We start from the raw sequence: 27,695 nt of genomic DNA, 5'->3' as shown, positions 1-27,695 counted from the left end.
AAACGGCTTTATGACAGGTCGAATCCTCTAAAAAAAGAAAAAAAAAAGATGAAAATATGGAAACGAGATGCGTACAGGAAGTGCCAGGCTTGTAGCTGTTTGGGGAGAGAATTTTGAGCAATTGACCCACCCTCCCATGATTGAAACTACATCACATAATGCTTGTAGCCAGCCATCTTATTTCTTGCGCTCGAGGTAATTGATTGATTCATTGATTCTTTGGTGCATGCCTCAGCATGCCCACCGCGGAGGATGTGCCGTTAGCAACGCGTGCAGCAGCAGCAGCAGCAGCACACCACGGGGGGTATGGGCTACATCACTTTTCTGAAGTAAGATGTTCAGAAATTCTGAGAACTGCCGACCAATGCTTTAGCCTCCTCACTTGTCTCTATTGCGATTTGCTTACGGCCATAATTGGAATTACAGCGAACTACGTTTGTTATAAGGACGAACACTAAACTTCGCTAGATCTAAGAACGTTTATTGCATCGCAAGTTATCCTCCGTTGCCGGCGCGCGAGCTGCGCCTTTCCTTGTTATCGCTTCACTCGTGCGCCGCATCGGGGCTGCGGTACCAAACGTTATCCAAGGCTAAAACGGCTGCTTGGGCTGCGCTTTACCGCTCAAGCGCCGGCCCGACCGTCAGTCAGCGCTTCAACGCAAGCGAAGCACCTGACTAGGCGAGGGTTGAGCGGGTGCTTCGAGGGCTGTTGGTTCAAGTCTCACCATCGACGGTGCGCCGTCTGTGTGCAGGCCGCGTGCAAACTTAGGAATTCAGTCATCCAGTAGATACAGCTAGACGGCACGCTGCGATATCTCAAGCAAAGGCAAGCTTTCACTAAATACTGTGTGCATTGTCTTTGCTTGTGATAGCCGGCAGTGAAAGTGTTTAACCGGAGCCAATTTTTCTTCGTGGCATCTTTACTCTTTTAATTCTGCGTTTTTGTACACATGCACAGAGTTATAGCGGTGTGTTTTTGGGAGACTCGCCAAAGAATGGGAAGCATTAAACTGCAGCAACGCAGAAGTATGTGCATAGCGTAGTATGAAAATCACACTTTTCCGGCTGACCACATCAGCCCAGTAACCGGTACTTGGTGTACAATGTGCGCAGTGAGTACTTTTTCCTAAGGACACCGATTGATGAGGCTAAACCTTAAATTGAACGTTTTGTCTGATATTATCAGTGTAAGCGAAATTTTGGGTAATCTCCAAGTTGAGCCTTACATTTGCCAAGCAACGTCACACGTGGGAGGTCTTGGAGGCGTTTTATACTAAGAAGAAATGGGACAAGTGTGTCAGCGATACATCTCAGCTTTTGCGTGCCACCGAGTTTGAATTTTCGGAAACGTCACGTTGACTGCGTCCATCGCCTGTTTGGTGATTTCTATTTAGGGTATTCTAGTGCGCATGCTCCTTGTGATACCTGTATAAATACAAGACGATATTTCAATAAATGTTTGTTGCAAGTGAGCGCTTGTCCCGTCATTCGTCCTTTGTATCTTTGTCAAAGTCGCGCCCTATTTTTCAATCATGCTCAGTGTACATAGAGTTGTGGGTATCCGTTGATGGCAATTCAGCGCGAACTGAAACGGTAGCTCTAATGCTCCTTATCCACGTCGGGTCCTCCATCTGCTGCAAATGTACGATAGGCTTCACCGAGTGAACGATTTTCTATATTTGCGAAATCGGCCTAAGTAGACTTCCAGTGCATTCGCATTAAAACAAATAGTAAGGATACAAACGCGGGAGGAGCAAGCGTAAGTCAGACTTGGAGCATTAGATGAAACAGGTAAGTAATGTCTATAAGGTCAACGAATAGATTACGATTTTATCCATATCTCATAGAAATTTGACTCCGAAGATTGTTTAAGGTTGATATGAATGTCAAATTTTTATGCAGCCTTAAAAGTGGTTATTCATGAACTACGCATCGCAATTTATGTTGAAGCTTCTGAGCTATTACTAGTATGAAAGCGAAGCACCAATGCAATTTGTAAATCATCATCAACAACAACGGCCCACCAGGACGAAGGCCTCTCCCATCGACCTCCAAACCCTCCTGTCCCCGCGCAGCTTGAGTCCATTCTTGGCCTCAGAAATAACTTATTTCGTCCCTCCTTCGAGTTAATGGCCTTACTCTTTTTCTGGGCCCGTCTATCAGTGTCCATTCTGTCACCCTGGTAGTCCAACGGTTGTCATTTCGCCTAACTACGTAGCCAGCCCAAGTCCATTTCTTTTAAGTGCAGAGCTTTTTAGGGGCCAGGCATGCCGTCGTAGCTCCTCATATGTCACGCTACCTAGCCACCGCAGTTACGCGGCGTCACGCACACAAACAGACGCTTCGAAAAGATCCCCGCTTGTCCCTCGATTCAGATTTCCCGCCAAGAATTGGGTGGATACTTGAACCAGAGCTTCATATACGCAGAACCATTCGAAATTCCTGGCACCGCTGGCACTTGTCATGCACGTCCCCAGTATTTCGCACAAAGAAAACTGCAGGTACACTTGAGGCAAAATATATGCGCCTAACCGGCAGGCCCCACGTTCATTCAGTTAAAAATGCTCGTTGAGTTGGTTTTTTACAACATCAAGCAAAAAAAATGTAGCCACCGTAGAAAATACACGCTGCGTTGAAATTGGCGCAGAACAGCACGTGCGAGATGAAAGCAAGCACAAAAGGAACAGAACTGCCGCCAGTGCTGTTCCAGGCAGAAAGAAACAAAATTAAAGGAAAGGACGCGAGCTCGCAAGGAGAAGGCGCACAAGCACTGCGAAGGCGGAAAAATTAAATTGCACCGAACAAACATCTGATAAATTCATCAAGAGAGGAGTAAGGCAGAGAGGGGAAGAGCGTGAGGGGTGGTAGCAAAGAGCAGAGGACGGCGCCACGTCACCTCTAGCGAATCCCTGTTCTGCACTTCCGGCAGCTTTCATGCTGAGTGGAACTGCTTTAATTTATCTCTACTTGAACTTTGACATCTTCTACTCTAGTTTGTTCTCTGACGCAGGTAGCTCGTTTTCTATTCCAAAGTGTTACTCTGGTTATAATTCGTCCCATGGCCCATTGAGCCAATCTCAGTTTGCTTTCAAGTTTTTAGTAAGGCGCCAAGTTTCCGCTCACTGTGTCATCGTCGGCAGGACGCATTCGTTGTATATTCTCCTTTTCAGTGATATTGTAAATCAACCAGATTTAATTCTTCATAACACGTGGCAACATTTCAGCGTGGCTTCGACGCGTTCTCGAAAAATTCGAGACTCCAAACGGCACCCCCAGCAAACAAACGAGACATGAACAACCAGGGAACAACAACGGAGCGGGAGCCGTTCAAAAGACCTCTGGCATGTTCGACACGAACGGAAGTGCGGTTTCTATGGCTGAGATCCAAATGAGCAGGTATATATAACGTCTTTACACTGTTACACTCCTCATGTACACCCGGCGTCAAAATAACATGGGGCACGCGAGCGCGTGGTGAAATGCATCGCCGCGACATCTTACGTTGCACTTCTGGTGTCGAGACACCGATGTACGCGGGCGCGTCCAGCCCCTGTATACTAACCATGCTTTTCTTTCGCTTCAAGCGACAAAGCTGACAGCATTTAGCGCTTGGCGCTGGGGGTAAGGTTTTATGCTCAACACGTCTCTGCAGCACACGCATCGGCGGCGAACGGCGAGGATGAAGCCTGTTTTACTCTAACGGCCTGGCTCTGGTAAAGGGCGCATTGCAACAAGATTTTGATATTTTATCTTTAAGACGATAGCGTTTGTTTCGCTGTCCAGACGCGAAACTTTCGGCCTGTGTCTGTGTTAATCAATTCAACGCGTAATGCAACCTATTAGTATTTTTGTTCTTTCTTGTCAAACCCACTACCACGCCGATCTCTTATCGCGTTTTTTTTTCGTTAGGACCGGCGTTAGAACAAGTGCAAGGTGACTTCTTATCGCGCCTCATTCAAGTAATGTATTTCTCGCCTCCATATTTTTCATCGTTGGTGTGCTCATTTTTAGTTACCAACCAACTGTATGTTTTAGGCAAAAATACAAAGACGCGATGGGATGTATGTGTCACAAGATCGTCACCGAGACGGGCAAGATAGCCGCCGCGGTGGCTCAGTGGCTAAGGCGTTGTGGTGCTGAGCGCGAAGTCGCGGGTTCGATTCCCGGCCGCGGCGGCCGCTTTTCTGATGGAGGTGAAAAGCAAAAACGCCGTTGCGTCGGCGCGTTAAAACCCTACAATCAACCAATCGAAACGGGCAAGATATGTTATATGTTGGATCGGGGCAGAGCGAACAGCGCACACTTCACCGCCGAAGTATGTGCAAGCGAGGCATGTTAGCGAATAAACTTACCCCTACGGCCAAACGCTGAATGCCATCAGCTTGGCTGCTTGTAGTGATACAGGGCAGCGAGCGTGGTTTGACGCACACGCGCACATGGATGTCTCAACACCAGAAGTCCAACGTCAGATGCCGTGGCGATGCATTTTGCCACGCGCTCGCGTGCCCCGACTTATTTTGCTACCGGGTGTACGTGTTCGAGACAAAAGTATGACGCGCTCCTTTACCATAGCCTTCGTCGTAAATGTCGCCAAAGCCAAAGAATGAAATATGGATCGGCATGCGTTTTAAGCGACTGCCATCACATATACCTTACGCACCATTAACATGGCCACAAGTACCCTCTAAATCACAGTATTCCACAAGAAGCAAATATTTATTTTTCTAGACCTAAATTCGCAATATTTTTAAAAAATCGCATGGCTTAATTTACTAAATAATTGGAATAATATTCACGTTCTTTCATGCAGGCCGGGATGCATTGGTTTACGAAATATTGACCGTGCGTGGAAGAATTTAGTTTACTCTGGCCTTCGGGCTGTTTGTAATTTGGCGGATATGTACAAACAAAATACAACACCGTTCACTCATTCACCAACAATTTCTATGTTCAATTCTAAATAGGAGTGTTGCCAAGATGGGCGCTGCTGTACCAACTTCGAGCTATGGGGATGTGGAACCGCTGAACAGCATAGCGCAACATGCCCAAGACGTGCATCCTTCCAGCCGTCAATCGAAGACTGGCGAAATTGCACTGGAGCACCCACAGCTTAAGCACCCAGCCGTATCTCCACCACTACCACGTAACACCAGCAGCACGGCTGTGAATTCGCCAATATCCAAGACTCACAAGAATCACACTGGTGAATCATCGGACAACAAGAATCCTGCTGAAATGACCAATTCAGAATTCTTGCAGGCAAGAATACTGCCTCACTTGGAGTCTACACCACAAAGAATGCTCCCATACCTTAAAGTAGAGATGTTACACATCGCTGCAAAATATGCCCAGGGAGAGTACCCAAAAGAGCTAGTGGTAGGAAAATCCTATAGGTCACAATATTGCAAGCAATGGGCCTGACATTTGTGATTTGCCAGTCTTAGCTCAGTCATTTACACAGAATCGTTCAACTCTTTCTTCAGTGCAAATCAGTGACATCTCAGCCGCAGGTTTATCACGCCTGCGTATCCTATGTACTTGAACCTAGGACTTTTACGGAAGTCTGTTATTTCCTCTTCTCTTTCATGCCTTCTAGTACTCCAGTGGTGTCCACAAAACAAAACGCTTTTCATAACAAATAAAGGCTATTTCAGGGGTTTATTACGCCCCGCGAGTTTCTCTATTATTTCATTGATGACATTACTGTGAACTATCGTCTACTGGCCACCTTTCCTTCATACATCCGCACTGTTCTTTCGGTTGCTGGAAATTTTGAGCTTCCCTGGTAAGCAACATATCACTGATAATGCGTACAAACAAGTAGTAGTCATTGTAATGCCTTCAGCCCATGTCATCACCAATACCTTTCATTCACCACTTGTCACTTTAGAACTTTCTCAATTAACCAACAGGCTCCTGCGAGCCAACATATACGTGTGTGCACCTTATTCACTATGCGACTTTTTCGTGTTGTGCACGACGTTATATTTACGTCACAAACAGATGTTTGCTTCTTTTCCTGAGGTGTCGGGGGGAGCATAAGTGAGTGACTATCCAATAGGAAGCAAGTCACACCGGTTAAATTGGCATCCCCGCTGAGTGGATGCTTACGAGCTTGTGTCAAGTTCCTGACTCGCAGTAGAAGAGCGTGCCACTGAGCCCATGCATCGGAACCGTGTTGCACACGATGACCGTAGTTATGCAACCATGTCGTTGTCACCGGTACGTACAGGCTTCCTTAGGAAAGCGAATGTGAAAAGCCTTTATCTGGCAACAGGCGACTGTTTAAGCTAGTGAGCTCGCCAGGATAAATTGTAGCATTGAAGATTGCCAATTTAGATTATTTATTCAGCTACTTCGGCACCATCGCGTAGTTTATCAGGCTCATTTGCGTAGTTAGGGCGTTTCAGCAAGACGAAGGAACGCTTATTCGACCTTCCCCGTGCAACCATAGCTGGCGCTAAGACAATACGAGCGAATAAGTTACACGAAGTGCGACTGAAGGCAGCGCACGCTACCAACCCACCCGTTTTTGCCTGGTCAGTTTCCCCAAAGTGCGCATATTTCTAGTGCGCTGTACACCGGGGCATCTTCGACGTCGGACTGGCTACACGACAATGACGACACAACTCTGTTCACCGCGACTTTGTCAGCTGGCTCTGACATTTCAGTAAGGTACAGGCTACGCGTGGCATTTGATCTTGATCCGTCGTGACGGCATGTGTGCCGCCACCTGCCGGAGGAGCGATGCAACTGGTACAAGCAAGGCTTTGGAAACACGCCTCAGGGAGGCCCGGTACAACTGGTGCAAGCACGGTGGAAATGCGCGGCGGGGTGGATCGCTCTACCGCATGTTGAGACGAGTGGTGCTGGTTTGATGGTGCAAAGAGAAGAATAGTGCCAGAATAACAGAAGCCAAGAGGCCGTCAATCAATAACGTTAATCAAGCTCTAATTATCGCCCCACACGCCTGACCACACAGCCGAACGGTGGCCACCGAACGAGTTCACAAAATCATGCAGCCCTCCACCTAACAACGATAGTTTAACGCGAAGCTTTCTTGTGGTGGATGCTTTGGTTGGCCAGTCCCACACTGCGAGTACATACCTTTTTTCTAGAATACATACCTTTTTTCTAGAATACCGAGAGAAACTCTATCGTTCGCACTCAGTAGGCCTGACGTTTTTTGGTGTGTACGGCGCGAAACAGTACCTGCTGCTTGGCGTTCAGTGAGCAATGTTTTGAGTTGGCGCTGGTTTGAGGTTGATTGATTGACTGATTGATTGATTGATTGATTGATTGATTGATTGATTGATTGATTGATTGATTGATTGATTGATTGATTGATTGATTGATTGATTGATTGATTGATTGATTGATTGATTGATTGATTGTGGGGTTTAACGCGCCGGTGCTACACAGGTGGTGAGGCACCCCGTAGTAGAGGGTTCTAGATTAAGTTTCACCACCTGCGGATCTCTAAAGTGCGCCGAAATGTCGAACACACAGGCGTTTCCTCGTTTCGCCTCCATCAGAAAAGCGGCCGCCCGGTTCGAGGTGTTAAACTCCAAGGTGTGACGTTATGCCCAACGCTCTACACTTCAAAATGGGATTTACGCCTATTGTCTTGTGGGTAACAGCCTTACGTACGGCACGCAGAGCAACGTGTTTCCCAGGGAATTAATGCCGGAAGAGTAAAAGTGCGTACCCATGAGCTTTCATATGATCAAGGAAGCCATTCTTCTCGTAATTTATTATTGGGTTGTCGTCTGAGTTTTCCAAGCAGCTTCGACCATGCTAAAATGGAGCAATTGGATAGGCGCCAGCTTAATAACTCAAGGATCCCAGGTTGGATTCCGGCCACGGGGAGCGTTTTTTAAAGACTAGAGTCTTTCTTGGACTTTTTAAACCCAGACACTTTGGTCTGTCTGCCTGTTTGTGATTCGATTCAGGCGCCAGGCCAAAGTGAAACAGAATCTGCGCAATAGCCTTATATACCCACAGCCAAATCTAAACGTCTAAGTCCTATGTCAATGTTCATACCCGTCCACGTTGTTGAACAAGAATAAGACATTCCGCAAATATAAGGCAGAAAATCAATACGTACGTGACATTTGCAGCGTTCTTTTATTCAAAAGTTCATGCATGCTTGATTTTTGCGATAACAAATTAAATATTGCATCAACTGCAGAAAACCGTCGCCTGCTGTTGCCCGAGCTATTACAGCTCCTGGCGGGATTTAAGAAATCAAACCGCAGCAGCAACGAAAGGGTGCACTAGACAGGATACGCGTTTCGCTTGGAACGCTCGCGGAGTAGAGCAGCCTGGTTCTATAAACTTTGTAATTGGGTGCCTCGATTCACGCGCGTCTCCTCCGTACGACAGCGCTGGCATCGAGAAATTTGAGGAGAGGAGAGGAGAGGATAAGAGAGGAGAGGAGAGACTACGAGGCGAGAATTTTACTAGAGACTACGTGACATGGAGGAGGAAAAATGGGCCGCGAGAATGTTTAGGTACCTGTATATGAGGAGCATAGACACGGGGTGGAGACGGAAGACCAGACAGCTGTCCAGGCGGTACGGAAATTCGGTAGGGGAAGATGGGGTATACACAACAGTTAAAAAGCAGGTAAAAGCCGCAGAGACGGTGAATTGGGTGAACAGAATGGAAGTGAGAAAAAACGGGATGACGTATAGAAAACAGAAACTAGAAATCAGGAAGGAATGTTTCTATGGCAATACGCGCGGCAGTGCATTGCTTTTTGAATCACGGGCATAAACGGCTAACTACAGGCAACAGGACGAAACTTGTGTGTAATGCGGCAGGTATTGGGAAACCGTGGAGCATATTGCCATAGACTGCACAGATATGCGACCGCGACGGGGCGATGGGGAAGCGACGTTGACGGAGGCTTTGGGATTTGGTGTGAGGGGGAGCCTCAACTTCGGGGCCATAGGGGTGACGAAGAGGCCTTTGGAGTGGTGGAGGAAGAAAAGTATGGAAGAGAGTGGGACGTAGGATGAGCTATATACCGATTTAGAATTTAGAACAGGACGGGAGGAGGTAAACGGGGGTGCAAGGGCAGGAAGGGGGTAAGCAATGGGAGTTTAATCGCGGGAAGCGGGGGACGCGGTATAACCCATCAGGTTAGTGAAGGGTGGGCAAACAAGTAGAATAACACAGGCAAGTCGGTTGGTGACAACCGACGTCCCTATACAAATGGAGGGCCTCAAATCATCATCATCACGGACTTGGAGCTGTGAAACTCGGTAAATTTTAATTGACTTGTGTTATTCTGGGAGGAACGAGACGGGACAGGAAAAGCATGAGAGGTGATCAGGAAAGAGAAGGGAGGCCTTTACTCGCCAGGGGCGCCAGTCGACTATCGTCTTTCGTCGACATTTGCAACGAAAACAGCAGATACGCGGACATTTTTTTCGCTCAATATCGTAAAAACTAACCATCGAACGTTCCTAACTAAATGAACGCGGTGGATGGCGGGTAATTACGTATATTTTGCCTCAAATGTACCGGCAGTTTTCTTTGCGCTAAATAACGGGGAGATGTATGATAAAGGCCAGCGGTTCACGTATTTCGAACGATTATGACCATTTAAACGGCGTTGCTTTTGAACCCTCAGCGTGACTCCCTGAGGACGGCACACCGGGCTCTCCTTGGGTCCGTTATCTCGCCGCGCCGCCTGATAGACCGTTAGGGAGCTACGACGAGAAGGCGAGCCCATAAAGTGCTCTGCACTTAAAACATTGTGCACATAACCTGCGATATTCTTTGTCAAAGCGTCCAGTGCTGCTTGGGACGGACAGACCGCGGTCAAGAAGCCAACTCTAGTGACTTTCCACGATAACGTCTATGTCAGGGCCAGCATCTTGACAGTAGACGGTGATAATCAAACTTGCGGGAGGAGGCAGGTGACGTGCCATCGGCGATCTTTACAGCAGCACGATGTTTGTGGCTTGGCTTCAGCGTCATGGAGTAATCGGCAGAGAAACTCATTGACTTCACCTCAAAATCAACAAAGCTGTGTCTACTGTGTCATCAGCCGGTCGAAATGCCGCAGATAATGTCTCCACGCAGTCGCCTTCCATTGGGTAATGAAACCACATGACATTTACATCGAAAATAAGCGTTTTATGTTTATCACGGCTCGTCTGCAGAAGTGACAAAAGCAACGCCAACTACCAATGCCCACAACCGCAATCCGGTAGAAGTCTTGCGCCTCAGCCTCGTGATGACTGTAGGAGTAAACCGACTCCATAAAAGTTTGCAAGAAACTAGCGAAGCTTGCCCTAACTCACGCAATGCTTGAAGCATAGCATAGCTGCAGGGTGGCTGCAGGATTTCCTTCTACGTGGGCACTGAAGGACACATCACAGCGCATTTGTACAAGTTCGAAGCGGTTTATTTACGTGTTCTGTTGTCGCTTTGCGCAGGCTAGTAGTAGTCATCGTCATATGCACCGACGCTGTCATGTCCCTCGTGCCAATCTTTACATGCGCGGTATACCTCTTGACGACAGTTGGGGCGCAGCGGCGGCGCATGTGCGTAGGACGCATGCGCGGCGTTCCTGGGGTCGCGTCGAAGTACCGTGGAGCAGGTCTTGCTCCTTCTATGGCGTTGGTTGCTAGGCGACGCGAGGCGTCCCTCGCGGTTTTCGCCAGTTTTTTTGCCTAAAACCACTGCGCGTGCCGGGGACGCTGTGCAGTCGCGGCGAGGCACGCGCTCATGAGCCCTCGGCATTTTGTAGGCATTCTGACACGCTACGCCCCACACATTACGGCCAGCTACAACAGCTCCGCTGTTAATAAAAGCCCAACGAACGCGAACTTGTCGAATTCTGAAACCGCAAAAGCAAAATTGCCTCACCGGGGACTCCAACCGCAGTCTGCTGGCTTCGAAACTGGTATTATTCCATACTGTTACGCAAACAGGCGAAAGTCTGAGTTTCACGGAGCATTACACAAGTTAAAAACTGACATCGACCACGAGTGTTTATAAAACCAAAAAAGACGTTTCAGCTCCCGTACGGGAACCTTGTACGCAATGATCACGATGAAAAGACCGAAACATCTTTTTTTTGTTTTATAAACACTCGTGGTCTCATGACAGTTTTTAATTTGTGTCATGCGTTTCCCGAGCAGACGGGCTTCCGCCCAACACGTGATTTCATTCACGGAGTATTTGTCTCAATTATGCTCCAGGTCACATATTAGCCAATCATGCTACTGCCGGGAGATATTTCCTGCGCCGTTTGCGCAGCCAGCTGGTGAAGTATACACTGCAAATCAATAACACCGCTTTTGTTCGTTAAAAGGTTCATTCCGAAAATTACATCACCGGAGCAATTTGGGAGAATAACGAATGCTGACATATAACGAAGGCACAGGTTCTACTGGCCGGGACAGGATGGCCTCCTGTTGTACGCATGTGTGGAACGGGGTCCAGGCTCTCACAGGACGAATTGTGGAAATGCGGTAGCAGCGATGTGGAGAGGGCCTAGCCTAGATAGCAAGCGAGCAAGCGCTAAGCACAAGTTGAAGGAATGCTTGAACCAGACACTTATATAGGCAGGCTTTTCCAAACTACCAAATCTGGTGGCAATATTTATATTCGCCAACATTGTCGAGCAAAAAAACAAGAATTAAGCATATTTGAGGCACGACATAAATATAGGTTATACTTGCATTAAGGCTGACTTCTGGGTCCCTTGGTATTGCACGCTAGACGAGTAAAACGCGAAAATTACACGAAGGACGAAGAGGGAGAACCGGAAGAAGCGCTACTTCCAACTAACATGTATTCTTAAAAATACCAATACATATACGCAAAGCGTGCGCAGATCAGTATGAGTTTACTCTCTACAGTGCATTTAACCAGCTCTAGTGCGGTCGCAGCTCGTGCTCTTACGTACACATAACAATAGGCAGCAACCGACTACTGTGTGTCATCTGGTACAACAAAACAAAAAACAAAACAAAAATTGGCAGCGTATCTGCTCCTTTCGTTGCAAATGTCGTCAAAAGACGATAGTCTTTGTAGACATTTTCCAAGGAAATGCCCCGCTTCGCTTTCCCGCTCGCTTCTCATGCTGTTCCTGTTTCGTAGCGCTCATCCCAAGGTAAACACACTAAAGGTTTGGTCAAGGCGATTTGAATTTACCGCGTTCCACTGCTACAGGCGGAGTTTCTCGATGCCAACGCTGCAGTACGGCGGAGACGCGCGTGAATCGAGGCCGCCGACTTCAAGGTTTATAGAACCGCGCTGCCGTGCTCCACGTGCGTTCCAAGCATAACGTGAAACCTAGCTAGTGGAACCTTTCTTTGCTGTTGCCGCGTGATTTCTCATATGCCGCCAGGAGGTGGCACGGGCAACAGCAGGCGGTACACGTTGTTCTGCAGTAGATGTAGAATATCATTTGCTATCGATAAACCAAGCATCCAGGAATTTTTTAATAAAGGAACACGGTAAATATCCCTTGTGTACTAATTTCCTGTCTTTTAATTGCGTAATGCCTTGTTCTTGTTCAACAAAGTTGACAAGTATGAACATATAAACCGCGCTTACACGTTTACATTTGGCTGTGAGTATATAAGACTATTGCGCAGTAAGCATTTTACTTTGGCCGGGTGGCTGAATCGAGTTACAGACAGACAGACTAAAAGACAGACAAACATAAAGACAGACCAAAATTTATGGGTTTAAGTAGCCCAAGAAAGACTGTCGTCTTTAAAACCAAACAAACAAGCCCACCCCCCCCCCCCCAAAAAAAAAAAAAGAAACGAAAAGCAGAGAAAGCAGTCTGTGGTCTATTTATAATTATTTATAGGCAAGATACCCACATCGTTTGCCAATAAACTCAAAGATGGCATGCGTATGCAAGCTCCACCAAGTCGAACCATTTCAGACGCCTCGATGATCTCTTTTGCGCGCTGGTTGCTGTGATTTGCTATTACTCTTGTCTTGATAAAGCGATGCGTGTAATTGCACTTCCGGCAACGTCCACTCAGCTTCCCTGTGTGCCGATTCTTCACGTTCTGTAGATGCTCGCGCAAGCGCTCGTTCACGCATCGCGATGGTTTCTGTGCGTATTTCTGATCGCATGGTGGAAGAATAACATAGTATACCACATGTTCGGCGCACAGCAACGATCAGATTCTTGTGATAGATGGAGAGGCTGCAGCTATTTTTTCGGCTTTTGCACGGGACAAGTTGCTTCGCAAAGCTTTGAAAGCTTTTCTGGAGAAGGAAAAACCCCTTTTACGTTGCTTCGCGCAGCAATATGCTTAAGTTAGTGAGATAAGTGGGGTGCACATACGGAACAACCACGAGTTTTCTTGGGGCTTGCTCCTTTGTGTTAGCATCTGGCTGTCAATATCTCAATGCACACTTCACGTCGCCCAGGAGCTCGTTCGCCACCGAAGTAACAAGTTGCGGCGAATACCCGGCCTCCTATAAGCACGCCTTCTTTGAGTTGATCAGCAAAGGACATTGCGTATCTTGCCGGTTAATAATTCCAAATCAGTTGAACGCTCCTTTCTGTGTTTTAGATACGAAGCATCTCATGCTCGGGGCTGTGTCCTTCACTCCCTCGTGGTCGTTGTCCGCCGTCTGCACTCTACTGCGCATACGCGTCTTTTTAGCCCCGTCAGCGTTTGGGCTGACGTCAGCGCAGTCCACTATGAAAAGAAATAGGCGGCGCCCGTTCTCGATCCCACGACTATTTGGCCGCAACGGGAGGTACGTGGCGCTCTTCCCACTGCTCTACAAACCGAGACCGGCGCATGTGCTACGAACGCGGCTTATGTCGTTCACTCATTCAAACTACGTCAGGAAGCTACTGACACAACGAATGCACGCGTAGCTGAACGTCAATGGAAACGACGAACTGAAAACTAATGGTAACTTCAGTCGACCCCATGGCTGCTTCGCATACTACTCAGGGTTCCCCTACGGGAAGATGGTGTTATTTTTCATCTTTTTTGTTGTTTTTTTTTTGGGGGGGGGGGGGGGGGTTTGCTCGTTTTTTTTTTTTTTGGCACCAGGTAGCACACAGTCGTAGGTTGCTGTCTATGGTTTTCTGTACGTTAGAGCAGGAGCTGCGATCGCACGAGAGATGGTTATTGGGCCGCAGAGGGTAAACTCTTGCTGATGTGCGCACGTTTTGTGTGTATATATTCGCGTTTTTAAAAACGCATGTTAGTCGGTATTGGCGCTTGTCCTGGTGGTCATCTTTCGTTCTTGAATAAATTTTGCTCTTCGTACTCCTCCACCATATTTTCATTTTTTTAAAGTTAGGAATGCAAGGCTGCTTGATTTTTGCGATTGTAAAAAAAAGTATGCCACAAAAAAACAAGGAGTGTTCCCGGCCCCACCTTACTGGCAGTGTTTCAAGTTAAAGAGTAACAAAACCTTCCAGTACATGGCCCGAGCAGTGGAACACGGAAAAAAATGAATTGGCGCGAATGGAAATCGACCTGCTGGCTTTGAGAAGTTCTATGAAGGTCATTGGGGAAGGCCAGGCAGGTTCACCGTCAAGATCAGGGTTCGCAATTCGAGGTCGGTCAAGCTGGGATATTTTTTAAGATTCGACGGGAAATGAAAAACACTAAAGTGGCTATTTGGCTATTTGGGCATGTTGGTTTAACACGATAAAGTGAAGACAGCGCAGCTGGCACGTGTACATAAAGAGAGACGCCTGGACACACACGAGCGTTGGGACCAACAGTTTATGGAAAAGAGAAACAAACACTTATATATGCGCAGCAGCAGCACTATACTGCTTGTTCATCAGCGGCGCATATGCTATAGACGGTGAGCTGACACCTGCCTGCCCCAACTTGGTAATAAGTTCTGCCTCAATAATCTACCGTGTCATACGGTGAGAGCATCTTTAACCACAGCCGTTCTGTCAAATAAAGGCACACAGCCACACATGGAACAGTGCTGTGCTAGGAACCCATGGCGCACGTTTCTTTCGAGTGCGCTATTGAACTTGTTTGCATGCTTTCTTAACCTATCATATAAACATCTTTCGGTTGGGCAAACGTAAAACTTTCTACAGCGCAGTGGAATTTTATGCACAACCCTTTCCACGCATTCAACAAAGGCCATCCTGTGCTTAGTGACCCAGTTTCTACCCCGAATGGCCTCCGGGTGGCTCAACCTGCACAGCTTCAAAAGCTCGTTTGGAGTGAAATATTTGGCGCATCTAGGAGATCACCGCAACCACAACTTGAAAAAACAGGCCCAACGCTCTGGCGTGAAAGTCGTGTGTTCTGCTTCAAACAAGCGGTTGGAGCTGGGCATGTTGAGCCACCTGGAGGCCATTCGGGGTAGAAACTGCGTCACTAAGCACAGGATGGCCTTTGTTGAATGCGTGGAAGGGGTTGTGCATAAAATTCCACTGCGCTGTAGCAAGTTTTCGTTTGCCAAACCGAAAGATGTTTAAATGATAGGTTAAAAGAGCATGCAAACAAGGTCAGAAACGTGCGCGATGTGCTCCTAGCAGAGCACTGTTCCACGTGCGGATGGGAAGTAATGTGTATTATCTTTGTCTAATCTTTCTAAGTTTATTATCTTTCTTTGACTGAACAGCTGTGGTTAAAAGATGCTCTGACCATATCGCATGGTAGATTATTGGGGCAGAACTTATTAACAGGTTGAGGTAGGCAGGTGTCAGCTCACCGTCCATAGCTTTGATTGTGGGGTTTAACGCTCACCGTCCATAGCACTGTCTAAGAAGGAATTAAACTTCCTACGCTTGCACCTCTGATGAATGAGCAGTATAGTTTGGCTGCTGCGCATGTATAAGTGTGTGTTTCTCTTTTCAGTAAACCGTTGCTTCCAGCGCGCGTGTGTGTCCAGGCGTCTCCATTTTTGTCCACGTACCAGCTGCTCTGTCTTCACTTGATCGACGCGGAAGACCTGCTCATAACTGAATAGTCGGCCCTCCGGTCCGCTGGTGCCACTATGTCAAGGCCATCGATAGATGACTCTACGTCAGACGTGGTTGTTTCGTGAGCGTCGGGGAGCCGCATAAATGCTGGTGTGATTTGGGCTTGCTTGGCGGCTTACAAGGGGGTTTAGGCCGCATGGCGACAAGGTTGTAGCTGCTTTTATTAATTGCTTTACTTCCTGAACGCGGACGCGCGATGGGAGCAAAAAAGGCTGGATTGTGTTACGGGACCTGAGACTGTGGTTTTCAAAATAAGGACCATGCTGGGCTTACGAGCATGGAAGCAATAAGCCGCTCCTGCCTGCACACTCGGCACACTCAAAAGTAATAAAGCTAGGCCGTGCACAACTGTGTTAGCAGCGCTCTGAAGAAATCGTGTTGGCATCGCATAAACAAGAGTTTTCAAAATCAAGTGGGCCGCTTGGAAGGCCCGGGTTACGGTGAGATGATGTTACCTTCTGTTGCACAGAAAACGGTAAAAAAATAGCTAATCAGGTTAGCGTGGTAGATAATGCACAAAAGGAAAACCCAGAAGGTGGCTTTAATACTGTATTATCACCACATTTTCTACATTCTGGGGAAATCTGGTAGCGTTTAGATCTTAGTGTCATATTTTCGCACTTCGCAAAATGTTGCGACTCTGCAAAAGAATAACCCCGCAATTCACAAAAGAGGCGAGTGCGAGGTTAAACAGAGAAAACAATTAATAAAGCGATTAAGGTGTCAATTACCGCTTTCCTTTAACAAGTGGCAATTTCTTTATTAGAGGAACCACCGGCGAAAAAATACAAGATTGGGCGAACATGAATACCGTCACCAAGTTCGTTCTGGGAATGCACGTGTCGTGATTTCGGCTGGCTGCCAAAGTGTGTTCACTCCGAAGTTTTGTATAAAAGCGCTGATATTCTGTTCCCTTCATCGTGGAAGCAGCCGGAATTGGCGGGGCAGGACATAACTTGGCGAATGTTGCCTGAATCAGTCGAAATGACAAGGAACGCATGTTTTTTTTTTTTTTCAAATGTTTCAACAGCCCTTGGAATGTTTGATAGGTTTAACCAAGAGTGGCTCCTTTCTGTCGTCTTTTTCTTGCTTTTTGCGCATAACATGTGGTCTAAACAACCTAAATTATGGTACTCAACACGCTGACGCTTCACCTGGTCTATGAGGCACGCGGTAGTGGGGGACTTTGGATTAACTGTAAATCCCTAGGTATCTTGAACGTGCGCTGAAATCTCGACACGCAAGCGTTGTCGCTTTTCGGCTCAGTCCAAGAAGCAGACACCGCGGCCGAGATGGAACGCGCGTCCTTGGGCTCTGATCCGTAAATCCTGAAGTCTCGCCAAAAACTGGTGCAGCTTGAACAAGAGGTACCAGGCTGGAGAAACAGCAGAGTTGGCGGGTTTACCTAGGATGAAGTTCTTCGAGGTCCTTGTGGATCTTGCGGACTCCAACTCGGTCCTCGATGAAGCACGTGGGAATGTAAACGACTACCTGACTGTTCTCGGACATATCCTGACGGAGGAGAAAGCATGCACACGGCTTCCTGGATGGCATCTCGACTGCCTTGAGCATGTTCAAAGCGAGCGTGTCGAGCACTTCGGCGCAACCCATGCATCTGCAGTGTTCCCGCAACGTCTCGGCCACGGAATTTCGAAGATTAGACATTATTCGTTCGGCCTTGTTAGAGTAGTCGACGACGTACTTAGCACAGGGATTTTCGATAATGATTGAGAATGACCTGAGTGTCCATGCTGGAGTCGAACACGGAGGCAATCCAGGGGTTGAATGCGTTGGCCCTCTTCAGATCGGGGCGGCGCTTGTACGAGACGCGGGGACGACTGACACTGGCTCTCAGAATCTCCATGTATTGACCCTGTTAGGGCACGCCAAATTGGCGCCAGAACTGTTCGATGTCATCAAACTTCGCGTGTTCCAGGCGGCCGTGCACCTCTTCATGAAGGTACTTTAGGTTTTAAATGCATTTACGCTCGTTTTTGTCTCCTTCTTCATTTCATTTGATGTCATTTCATTTTATTTCCTTTAAGACCCCATTGAAGGGGTACTGCATAAGGGGTGAGTACATACATGAAAACGTGAAAGCCGTATTAGATGCAGAGCATCTGATTCACTCGCCTTGTCCCTCCGGCGTCGTCGACGTCGGCGGCGGCGTTGTCCACCCCCCCCCCCCCCCCATTCTCCTCGTCGCGCCAGCTGCTCTCTCCGCCACTCACCCCATCTCCTCTCCGATAGCGAACACTCTCTCGCGAGGGGCATTGGATTGGGTTCCATTGGATTGGCTTGGATTGGATTGGATCTGGATTGGATTGGATTAAAGTGGATTGTGTTGGATTGTGTTGCGTCATAGCCGCGGCACGTTGTGACAGAGCCGCGGCAGACGCGCTGGGGCCGGCGCATGTGCATTACTCTCTCTTCCGCGGTTTCCTGCCCTTCCGGCGCGCTGCGCATATAACCGGTGTGCCGTTCTCCGGCGAAGCAACATCCACGCTTGGCTCAAACACCTAGAGTGCACGCCGCTTTAAAAGTACGCCAACGTCGTCATCGACTGGGACCGGCTTACGCAGTCCCCTCAACGTTATGCGCGCTATAAAACGCGGTCCCTTCGCCGCTCCGCCTATGCGTCGCATCTACACAGGGGTTTCCGCGAGGGGATGCCCCGGCTTTTTTATTACAATGCAAGGTAATTTGTTAAGGTGTTCAAAAAGGTGGAAGGACAGGTTATGGTGGTGATTTTATTAGAAAGGCCGTTCCAGTCCGTTGCTGCACGAAAAAAGAATGACGACGAAAAAGTGACGGTGCGAGTACGCGGACGCGCAACTTGTTGCAATTGAGCGGTGCGATGAGAGATGCGTGCCGGAGGGAGAATGTATGGTGGCCTGCCGAGTAAGCTGTAAAATAACTTGTGAAAAAGGCAAAGACTAGAAATGCGGCGACGAGATGCAAGCAATTATGGGCCTCGTGCGCTGATATTGTGGCGCCACTGATGTGCTGTGTTCAGCGCCATCTTGCGGACAACGAAGGCATAACTTCTTAAGTCCGTGAGCAGACGGCGTCCTGAGCATAGTATTCTGCGCAGTACGATTATTAGCGAGAGAAAGAAGAAATGACCGCTATTCTGTTTCATGCGATACGAACAGCCAAACGGTACTTTGTTAAACAGAATATGGTTCTCAAAGGCGACAAGAAAGCGATTCATAACACAAAAACCAGTTTTATACAAGCGCTGGATTGTCTCCGTGCAGCGCGCCCTCACACGGTCATTTCACAACGGCTTCTACTGCACACCAGCAGCGCCGCCCAAAAAAGAAATAGAAATAAAAAGACCAAATCCCGCGATCTTACGAAGAGAACGAGACGAGTGCAGGAGTGTGCGTCTGTGTGTGCTCCGCCTTCCGGAAGCGCTAATGTTTGTGTGAGGGAAGCCGCCATCGCTCCACCAATGGAAAAACTTTTGTGGGGCCGCAGGCCCCCGAGGAGCATGAAATAACGGCGTAACGTCCCAACGCCGCCGGCAGCACCTTGGTTGCTTTGGTCGCTTTGGCGGATTTGATTTATTCAGTTTTAGACCAGAACTACTGGGTTATAGCTGCTGGCATAACCAAGCAGTTGACGGACAGCTTATTGTGAGAAGACCGACGACGCGACTTCATGGTGCTTGCAGAAGCGAATTTCTCCCGTGTATACGCTCCACTGTGCCTTGTACATGTCAGGAAGTGATTTGATGTGTTGTGTGTGTGAAATTGCGGCGAAAGGTTCGTGTATTATTGCTACATCAAGGATATGCGGCTTCAAGAGCCCGAAGATTCAGGTTTTTAGAGGCAGGTATTTAAAAATGCAGCTGCTTTGGTAAACTATACCTTAAACTGCTGAAACTACAATTAGTAGTTCGTTGGATGTGCTCACAAAAATATCGCAATGCTTTTTAAAGTGCTTTCATAGGTTTATAAACCCGTACTTAATATCCGAATACTTTTGGACGTATATGCGCGAGACGAAGCTTTCATGAAAACCTCTGAACGTTTATTTAACTTGTTTTTTATCGCTCGACATAGACTCGGTCACAGATATGGGATCGCACAACAGGAGCTTTAATTGCGCACAAATGGTTCCTCTTCCGATGAAAATTTAAGATCATTTGGAATAATGGAGATTGTTTCAAGCTGACAAAGTTGTACGTGATGTTTGTGTGACTACATGTCAGCGTGAATAGTTGTGCTGGTGCAAGTTATCTTTAACAGCAAAAATATTTTGCGCAACAAGCCCCACTTGAACTCGTTTTTCACCGACTGCCGCAGAAACGCAAACTACAAGTTGTACGGGAACACATGTTTGAGATATTTGAGAGACGTTTCAATAAAAGTGTAGATGCGAGTCTCAATTGTGGCTGGTGTGTGTCCATGTGTTTACTGTTGTGTCGCTGTGTAGCGTAAACATTTACGTTTCTGTTTTCATTTTAAAGCTTTATATTTTGCTGGTATGACTACGTACAATTGAAGCATGCATATCCGTTGGATATCCATGTATTTTCTGATGCGTGCACCACAGATTATACTGACACCAAAGGCTATTTCAGGCGCTACAGAAATAAGCACTCGTTCCGTTTTGTTGGATACACGGCATTTTTTTGCAGCAGTCTTACGCCAAGTAGCGTGCACATACGCAAATGCACCTATGGATCTGTTCTTTTTATTTCTTTTCGGGTACTATGTGCTTTGTGCACGCCGGCGTCGCAGGCAGCTGATCCGTGTACTGTCGTTTGCTTTTATTGAAGAGGGGGCGCTTTCTAAATTATTTCAGCTTGTATTCCCGCACTACTCGCCAGCGGAGTATTTCTATTAATATAACAATTGTGAATTGAATAAAAAGCGGTAATTGTTGTATACTAATTTTCCGGTTGTTCAAATTGAGCCCCGTAGCGAACTGCTCTTTATGTTTATTTTGTTCGTCGGAAAAAATTCCGCCGCTGATTCCAGGTGGCGCCACATGTTTACTTGAAACTGCAGTGCACGAGGCCCATAGGCCAGATTCTGTTTTCAGTGCCGATATGCTGAAGTTGTAAGAATACTATGAATGAATAAATCGTGTGGCTCGATTTTGAAGCGACTCGAGTTGATTGATGAGATATGCTTGATGTGGGTTCCAAATGGCTGATGCGTATTTTAATTTCGTCCTCACCAGAGATTGATAAGCTAGTAATTTGACATTGTTAGGGGCGTGACGCAAATGGCGTTTTAAGAACCACAGTGTTTTGTTAGCAGATGCAATGATGTGCGTAATGTGCGTTGCCCAAGTCCAATCGCTACAAAGGGTTACTCCGAGATATTTATAGGCAGGAACTAGTTCGAGGTTCGTGTCAGCAATTTGGTACGGGAATACAATTGGATTTCGACGGCGATGGAAGAAAACAGTTTTACATTTGTTAGGGTTTAGTTCCATTAGCCAAAGGTTACACCATTCTTGCAAGCTTCGTAAGTCAGTTTGAAGAGACGTGTTATCGGAATGGCTGTTTATTTTACGATAAATAACGCAGTCGTCTGGAAACGTGCGTATGTTAGAAGATACATGCATTGGTAGGTCATTAATGTAGATCAAAAACAGAAGTGGGCCTAGGACGGACCCTTGAGAGATGCCTGAGGTTACCGCGGTAGAGTTAGAGATTTCATTGTGGACGGAAACTGCTTGCGAACGGTTAGTTAAGAATTTTTTTAATCCATGCTAATATGTCGGCATTTAAATATAACGCGGATAGTTTTAGTAGTAGACGCTCATGAGGAACTTTGTCAAATGCTTTTTGCGAAATCGATGAAGATGGCGTCAGTGTGAAGGTTAGAGTAGAGGTTAACATGCAGGTCGTGTACAAACATAGCTAGCTGCGTTTCACACGAAACCCCTTTCCTAAAGCCATGAGGCGCGGGATGAAAAAAAAATGCTGGGAATCAAGGAAGTCTAGGATATGTGTGTAGATGATATGCTCGAGGATTTTGCAGTGTACGCTGGTTAATGAAATGGGGCGATAATTTAATGGGGAGTGTTTGTTACCTCAATGTTACCTTCGGCAATGGCTAAAGTAAAGTAAAAACACAGTATACCGTAGTTATGGGGGACTTCAATGCTAAAGTAGGCAAGAATCAGGCTGGAGACAAGGCAGTTGGGAACTATGGTCTGGGCTGTAGAAATAGCAGGGGGGACCTACTAGTTGAGTTTGCAGAACGGAATAACCTCCGCATAATGAATACCTTCTTCTGGGCCGTATTCTGCTGATCCGATGCGCCTCGGATGCTCGTGACGTCAAAATGACGTAAAATCGCCAAAGCCCCGCCCTCGGAGCATGCCTCGGAGATCGCGGGTAGTACGTCATGTCCGGAAGTGCGTGTCAACACATCCTTCGGGGACAATCTCATAACTTTGAAATGCTGCTAGAATTAATAAAATTGTTTAAATATAACAAATCCTTTCCTGTTTGTGTGTTTTCACGGGAACTGCCGGCTGCTAATGCTAGTTTAACAGGTTTACACGCATTTATGTTTTTACTTTGTTCCGTTATGAGGCGCCAGGGAGCGCTGCGCGCGGCACAGCTGTTTTTAAAGGAGGCATATTTGAACGCTCAGTACAGTTGCTGCACAAAGATTTCGTCCCACATAGGCGTTCTCTTGGGACGAAAAGCGACGTAAACGGTACGCTGTTTCCCGGCAGTTATATATAAGAGGACTGTGACGTGAGTACGATATTTTGATCGATTTTCTAACGCCATGTCATTGTTCGGCCACTCTCGCTTGTGCAGTGAAATAAACCCGTTTTTCAAAACGCATGTGTGCGCGTTTTGCGCACGATCAGATTGCGTACTTATATTTTCACGAACCCAAGGATGACGCAGTTGTCTTGAAGGAAAAACACGTTTATTATAGCGAACTTGTGCTCCCGTAACAGCTCAAAAGAATACAGAGGCGGCGAAGCAGCGGTCAACAGAGTGACTTATGCAGGCGAGTGTCGTCGAATCGAATGCCGCGGCGTCTGCCCTGCACGCTTTTATCTTTCGGCGCAAGTGTTTCTCGAACCGTCCATTGAAATACAGAACATTGTAGATCAGAGAAGATTATTCTGGGCTAGCGCCGTTAGGGCGAAACAGTCTGCTTATCGGAATGAGATAGCCCGTGCGGCATAAAAATAAAGAATGGAAGACGCGCTTCGCGGACACAGATAACAGGGCCAGGCGTGGCCGGGCGGTAAAAACAAAGAATAAACAAACCCATGCATGGTTCGCGGCAATATCATGGCAAACTCGTTTTAATTTTTTTAATGAAAGCAGGGCTGCAAGTGCAACGTCAATGAAAAATAGTACTGACCTCCAATCTTTAGTGTCCCGAGTATACGTTACCCGCCTAGCTTTGTTTCATGAGCTATATTAACATGCTATTCTGCGTGACGAACTGCTCTAACAGCCTCAGCATGTATCACGTCACATTGACCACGCCCATAAAATTTTGTGTTTAATCATGCAACTTGAAGTAGTTTGCTCAGTTTTTTTCTTAAAACATCCCGAGAATCAAACCGCCTTCCCGCAGGTATTGTTTTCATCCGCGATAACCTCTTCTTTCTACAAGCATAGGTACAACTGTGCAATGAGGTGTAATTTTTGTAAGTGAGCACCTGCATTGTATCCTTACGTTAGCATATTTTGTAATTCCACTTCCCTATTTAATGCCTCTATCCTTGAAGGTTAAATAGGTAAAGCATATCTCAATACGCTTCGTTAACTAAGATAGAGACCAAATTTTCAACCCTTTGTTGTTGTTTGGCCGTTAAGCTCATAATGAACACATTTTCAGACACACTGCATCTGGAGAGCTGCTGGACGTGGAAGGCCCTGCACGAACAAGCAGTACTGTGGGCCCCAACAATAGGTGCCAACTATGAGCACTTCGACAAGCTGGAGTAGAGAAAGTAGTTTTGGCATTGCATCACACATCAATGTGCCCTTCTTTATTTTTGCAATGAAGATAGCATTGGTCTCTGTGCACTTTAAATAACGCTGTGTACGATCACTACAGAAATGCTATAGTTGATTTTGTCACGATTATTTTTTTCCAAGTGTTGGTTACTCTTGGACGGTGCTGCTGCATGCAGGGGAAAAGGAAACAGTTCAACATAACTTGTCACACTCTGATTTATTGAGGAAAAATTCAATACACCTTTGTAGATGCTGCTGTTGGCATATCATAATTATTTTTTACAAGCAGGTGTCCTACATGATAAAAAAATCGCAATATCACTCTTCACAAACCTAAGCAAGCAGTCATCAAAGCACTGAGTGCTAGAATACAGGTGACTATGGGGTAAATGAAACTTTTGTAACCATTTTTCCACTTATCATGAGAATGTCAGAGTAAACCATGACAGTGAACTCTGCGTTAAGAGACAGCCTCCAACATTTTAAGCATGTTTATTTTTTTGTATCAACACTGGAGATGCATACTTGCGTATCATGTTCTCTTAAGTAAACTGATCTGTCAGGGATTGCCAAACAAAGTCACCGTGCAATGGTTGCACTATGTCATAATATAACTCTTGACAGGGCTGAACTAAATGTGTCCAGAAGAGTCGGCAGTATACTGATTTTTTTTGTTTGTGGTACATGCATCATCATTCTTTGCTTCACAGCAGAGTGACGGTTACAGTGTAATAAACAGAATTTTCTGAAGAGAATCTTGCCCGGTCTCTATTCTCACAACAAGGCCCCACGACCCATAAACACAGTAGTCACTGGCTATCCCAGATCAAGCAACACCGTGTCAAGACATAGTGGTCAAAAGCAAAGCAACTTTCTCTGTTATCCTCACACAACCATGTCAAACACAAAACGACAAGAAGCTTCTCTACAGGAAACGATGCCGCGTCAGGGCATAGTATATGCTGCTTGAAACAACAAAAAAACAACTTTCTCCCCGTCAAAACAAACACCGTACACCACACACAATCACAAACGAAAGTTAAAAATGACATGCTCAGTGCCACCAAGCTGTCTGAAAATGAGTTGGTTGCCCTGCTCTGCACCTGCCTGTCCTTCAGGAGCAAGAATCAACATGTCGGGGGCAGGCACCTCCTCAGACGCGTCGTCTGTATCGGTGCCCTCGTCCAGTTGCTGCTGCTGCAGCTATTGTCGTCAGTCGTTCCAACAGGCAGCCACACAACACACTCTGACAATGTTGGCTGCCAGAAGAGGCCTATGAAGAAAAACAGCTATTGAGAACTGCAATGTCGCACTTCACGACACACCACATCGAAGCATGTGGAGCATTGTACTTTTCGTCGGGTGTCTGGGGCCTGGATGACGAGCAGGGGGTGTCTTGAGCCACGACTCGAGCAGGTGGCCATCATCAACCCCAGAACTCGCCAGGCTTTACACGTCGAAAAGAGGGCGGGCAACAGTGAACAGCCAGTCGCACACATCCACTGTAGTCGGCAGTCACGGCCAGGGCCTTCATATTGGCGTCGTACACCTGAAAGAAATACATAACACAAGTATGTACTAAAGCATTAAACAAGTACACAGTTTTAAAAAAGGAAAAGGTAATAAACAAGAGCAAGAATACAAAGAACTGGGTTACTCAGAACTGATTCATTCCGCAACTGCATGCAACGACGAACGACGTCGCTGTGTTGTATGTGCCTTTTCTTTAATCTTCGTTGTTTCGCGTAGCAGGGGAATTAGAGCATGCAGGCGACCTGAGAGGAAAATTGGTTACTTACAACTATAGAAAGGGCCCTCCCACCCGTCTATGCGGTACAACTGGGGAACACAACCTCCCCTCCCCACCCCGCATTTCGAAATCGATAAACCCTTAAAACGAGCCGACAAGCTGAACTTGTCACTTTTTCACTATGTGTCAAGGAGGGCAAAACATGTCAGCCGAAGTGACAAGGCGCCGAAGCAGTTGACACATGATGGGGGGCGGGGCGAGGGCGACATACGTTACGAATATATTACACGGTTCGTTATGAAGTCTTTTAGACGCACACGATACACCTGTTTATCTTCTTTATAAGCTTTTTTTCTTTCAAGACGCCACCCTATTCGATACGTGTGAACGTGTTCATTTTAGCTACATTTTTTGACATACCTTTTCGATATCATTTCACTTAAGCGAACATAGGCCGGAGAGTTAAAAGATTATTTACATATGCATGCATCTGCTAAGTTGTTTTTTTTACACACTATTTGATCATTCACAATTGCGAAATTTATGGGAGATCACTGCCACCACACGACTCCGCTCAAAACAAAAGCATTTCAGTGACTGCTTTTCAGACATCGCGCTTCTTTTCCCTTCGATGCAAAACAATGGGGCTACATCATTTTTTGCTTCCGTAACAAACGTAGCCAGAAACAAGGTACTTACACCGTGCTTACGTCGCCGGGGTATCCAAAACCCCCGTGTGTCGAGCTCCGTCAGTGCCGACACCACAGTGTGAACGCTGCGACTGGCGGCGGGGTGCGACAGTGTTTCATGGTGGCAGAAAACACTTTGCACACTGTCAGTTGCGAAGAGGGGCAAAGCACGCACAGCACCTTCGTATCTGTTGACACTTCGCTGCACCTCGATGGCCGATAAGGGCTTCCAATTTCAGCGCCTCGGCAACGGCGTGAATGCTGCGGCTGACCGACGGCTGCGTCATGCCAAGAGTATCACCGCTACCGACATACCGACAATCTGTTGAAAGCTGCCGGTAGCGAAGAATCTCAGGGCGCACATCACTTTTGCTTCCGTCGACAGTCCCGTCGCACCTCGAGGCCTAACGCGCTCGTCGAGTGCGTCGCACAGCATCCGCGCCGTGTCCTTGCTTACGCGGAAACGGCGCTTGAAGTCGCGGTCGCTCAGCAGGAATGGGTCCCCATGTCGACGCTCAGGCACGGGATCCTCCTCCAGCAATAAAAGTGCGAACACAGGCGGCATATACGCAGCCATCTCAGAATCCGATGCGCTGTCAACCGCGCCGGATTTCACGCGCCGGTCGCGGGAGAACGAGCGGGAGGCTTTGGCTACGTGACGTCACCAAAACCGCCAAAATATAGCAAAAATAAAGCCGCGTGACGCAGGCTGGCTGACGTCAACGCTCCGAGCCAATCGCGTGACACCCCATCCGAGCGCCTCCTCACGTGACCGCACCGGATTGCGTCTCGGATCTAATCCGAGGCGCGCCGGATGCCCAGCAGAATACGGCCGCTGGTCTTATACCCCTGTCACACGGCAAATCTAATGTCATTCAAAGTGAATGACATTAGCTGTAAATGACATTCGGCTCGGCCGTGCGGGTCTACACGGCGGAACAAATGTCATTTGATTGTGATAGCGGTGGCGATTAGCGAGCTCGCAAAACCGCAAAATTACATTTCAAGCGCACCTAGAATGTTTTAACATGTAATATTTAAAAAAAAACGTAACAAAGGAATATTTTTAAAAAAATAAAAACAAGAAAACTCCTGATTTAGGTGACATCAGTAGACATCACAAGCTGAGACAAGTCTGCAAAAAATCCGGATTAGGGTAGCGCGCGCACTGGGGACGAGATTTTCTTTTTTGTTAGTACTTGCTGGTCTTTCTTTATTAGAAAAACAATACAAAAAGAAAATATAAGTTGCTTGACAGTTTTCAGAAACAGTATTCTTGGGTTTGTTACTGAATTTTCCTGTCTAGGGACGCGCTAC

At 47.0% G+C, this 27,695-nt stretch overlaps 1 protein-coding gene and 1 long non-coding RNA gene across 2 annotated transcripts in view; one reads left to right on the top strand and one right to left on the bottom strand.

Annotated features, from left to right (window-relative positions):
• Positions 1-6,878, top strand: part of LOC144148636 (uncharacterized) — a 145,725-nt gene extending 138,847 nt beyond the window's left edge. The window contains exons 10-11 of the mRNA XM_077680147.1: positions 3,225-3,396; positions 6,788-6,878. Of these exons, the coding sequence (XP_077536273.1) occupies positions 3,225-3,396; positions 6,788-6,878 (263 nt within the window). The remainder of the gene's footprint in view (positions 1-3,224; positions 3,397-6,787) is intronic.
• Positions 6,879-24,139: 17,261 nt separating this feature from the next.
• LOC144149750 (uncharacterized) lies at positions 24,140-27,096 on the bottom strand. The gene is made up of 2 exons (XR_013318353.1): positions 26,389-27,096; positions 24,140-25,488 (listed from the first exon to the last, which is right to left on the bottom strand). It is a non-coding gene; the product is annotated as an uncharacterized LOC144149750 (long non-coding RNA).
• Positions 27,097-27,695: the final 599 nt, after the last annotated feature.

This window comes from Haemaphysalis longicornis, unplaced genomic scaffold, assembly GCF_048455015.1.
Source record: "Haemaphysalis longicornis isolate Haplotype H1 unplaced genomic scaffold, Haemaphysalis longicornis Haplotype H1 scaffold_8, whole genome shotgun sequence".
Lineage (NCBI taxonomy): Eukaryota > Metazoa > Arthropoda > Arachnida > Ixodida > Ixodidae > Haemaphysalis > Haemaphysalis longicornis.
Note: the sequence above shows the minus strand (reverse complement) of the source record. Positions and strands in the feature narration are given on the sequence as shown.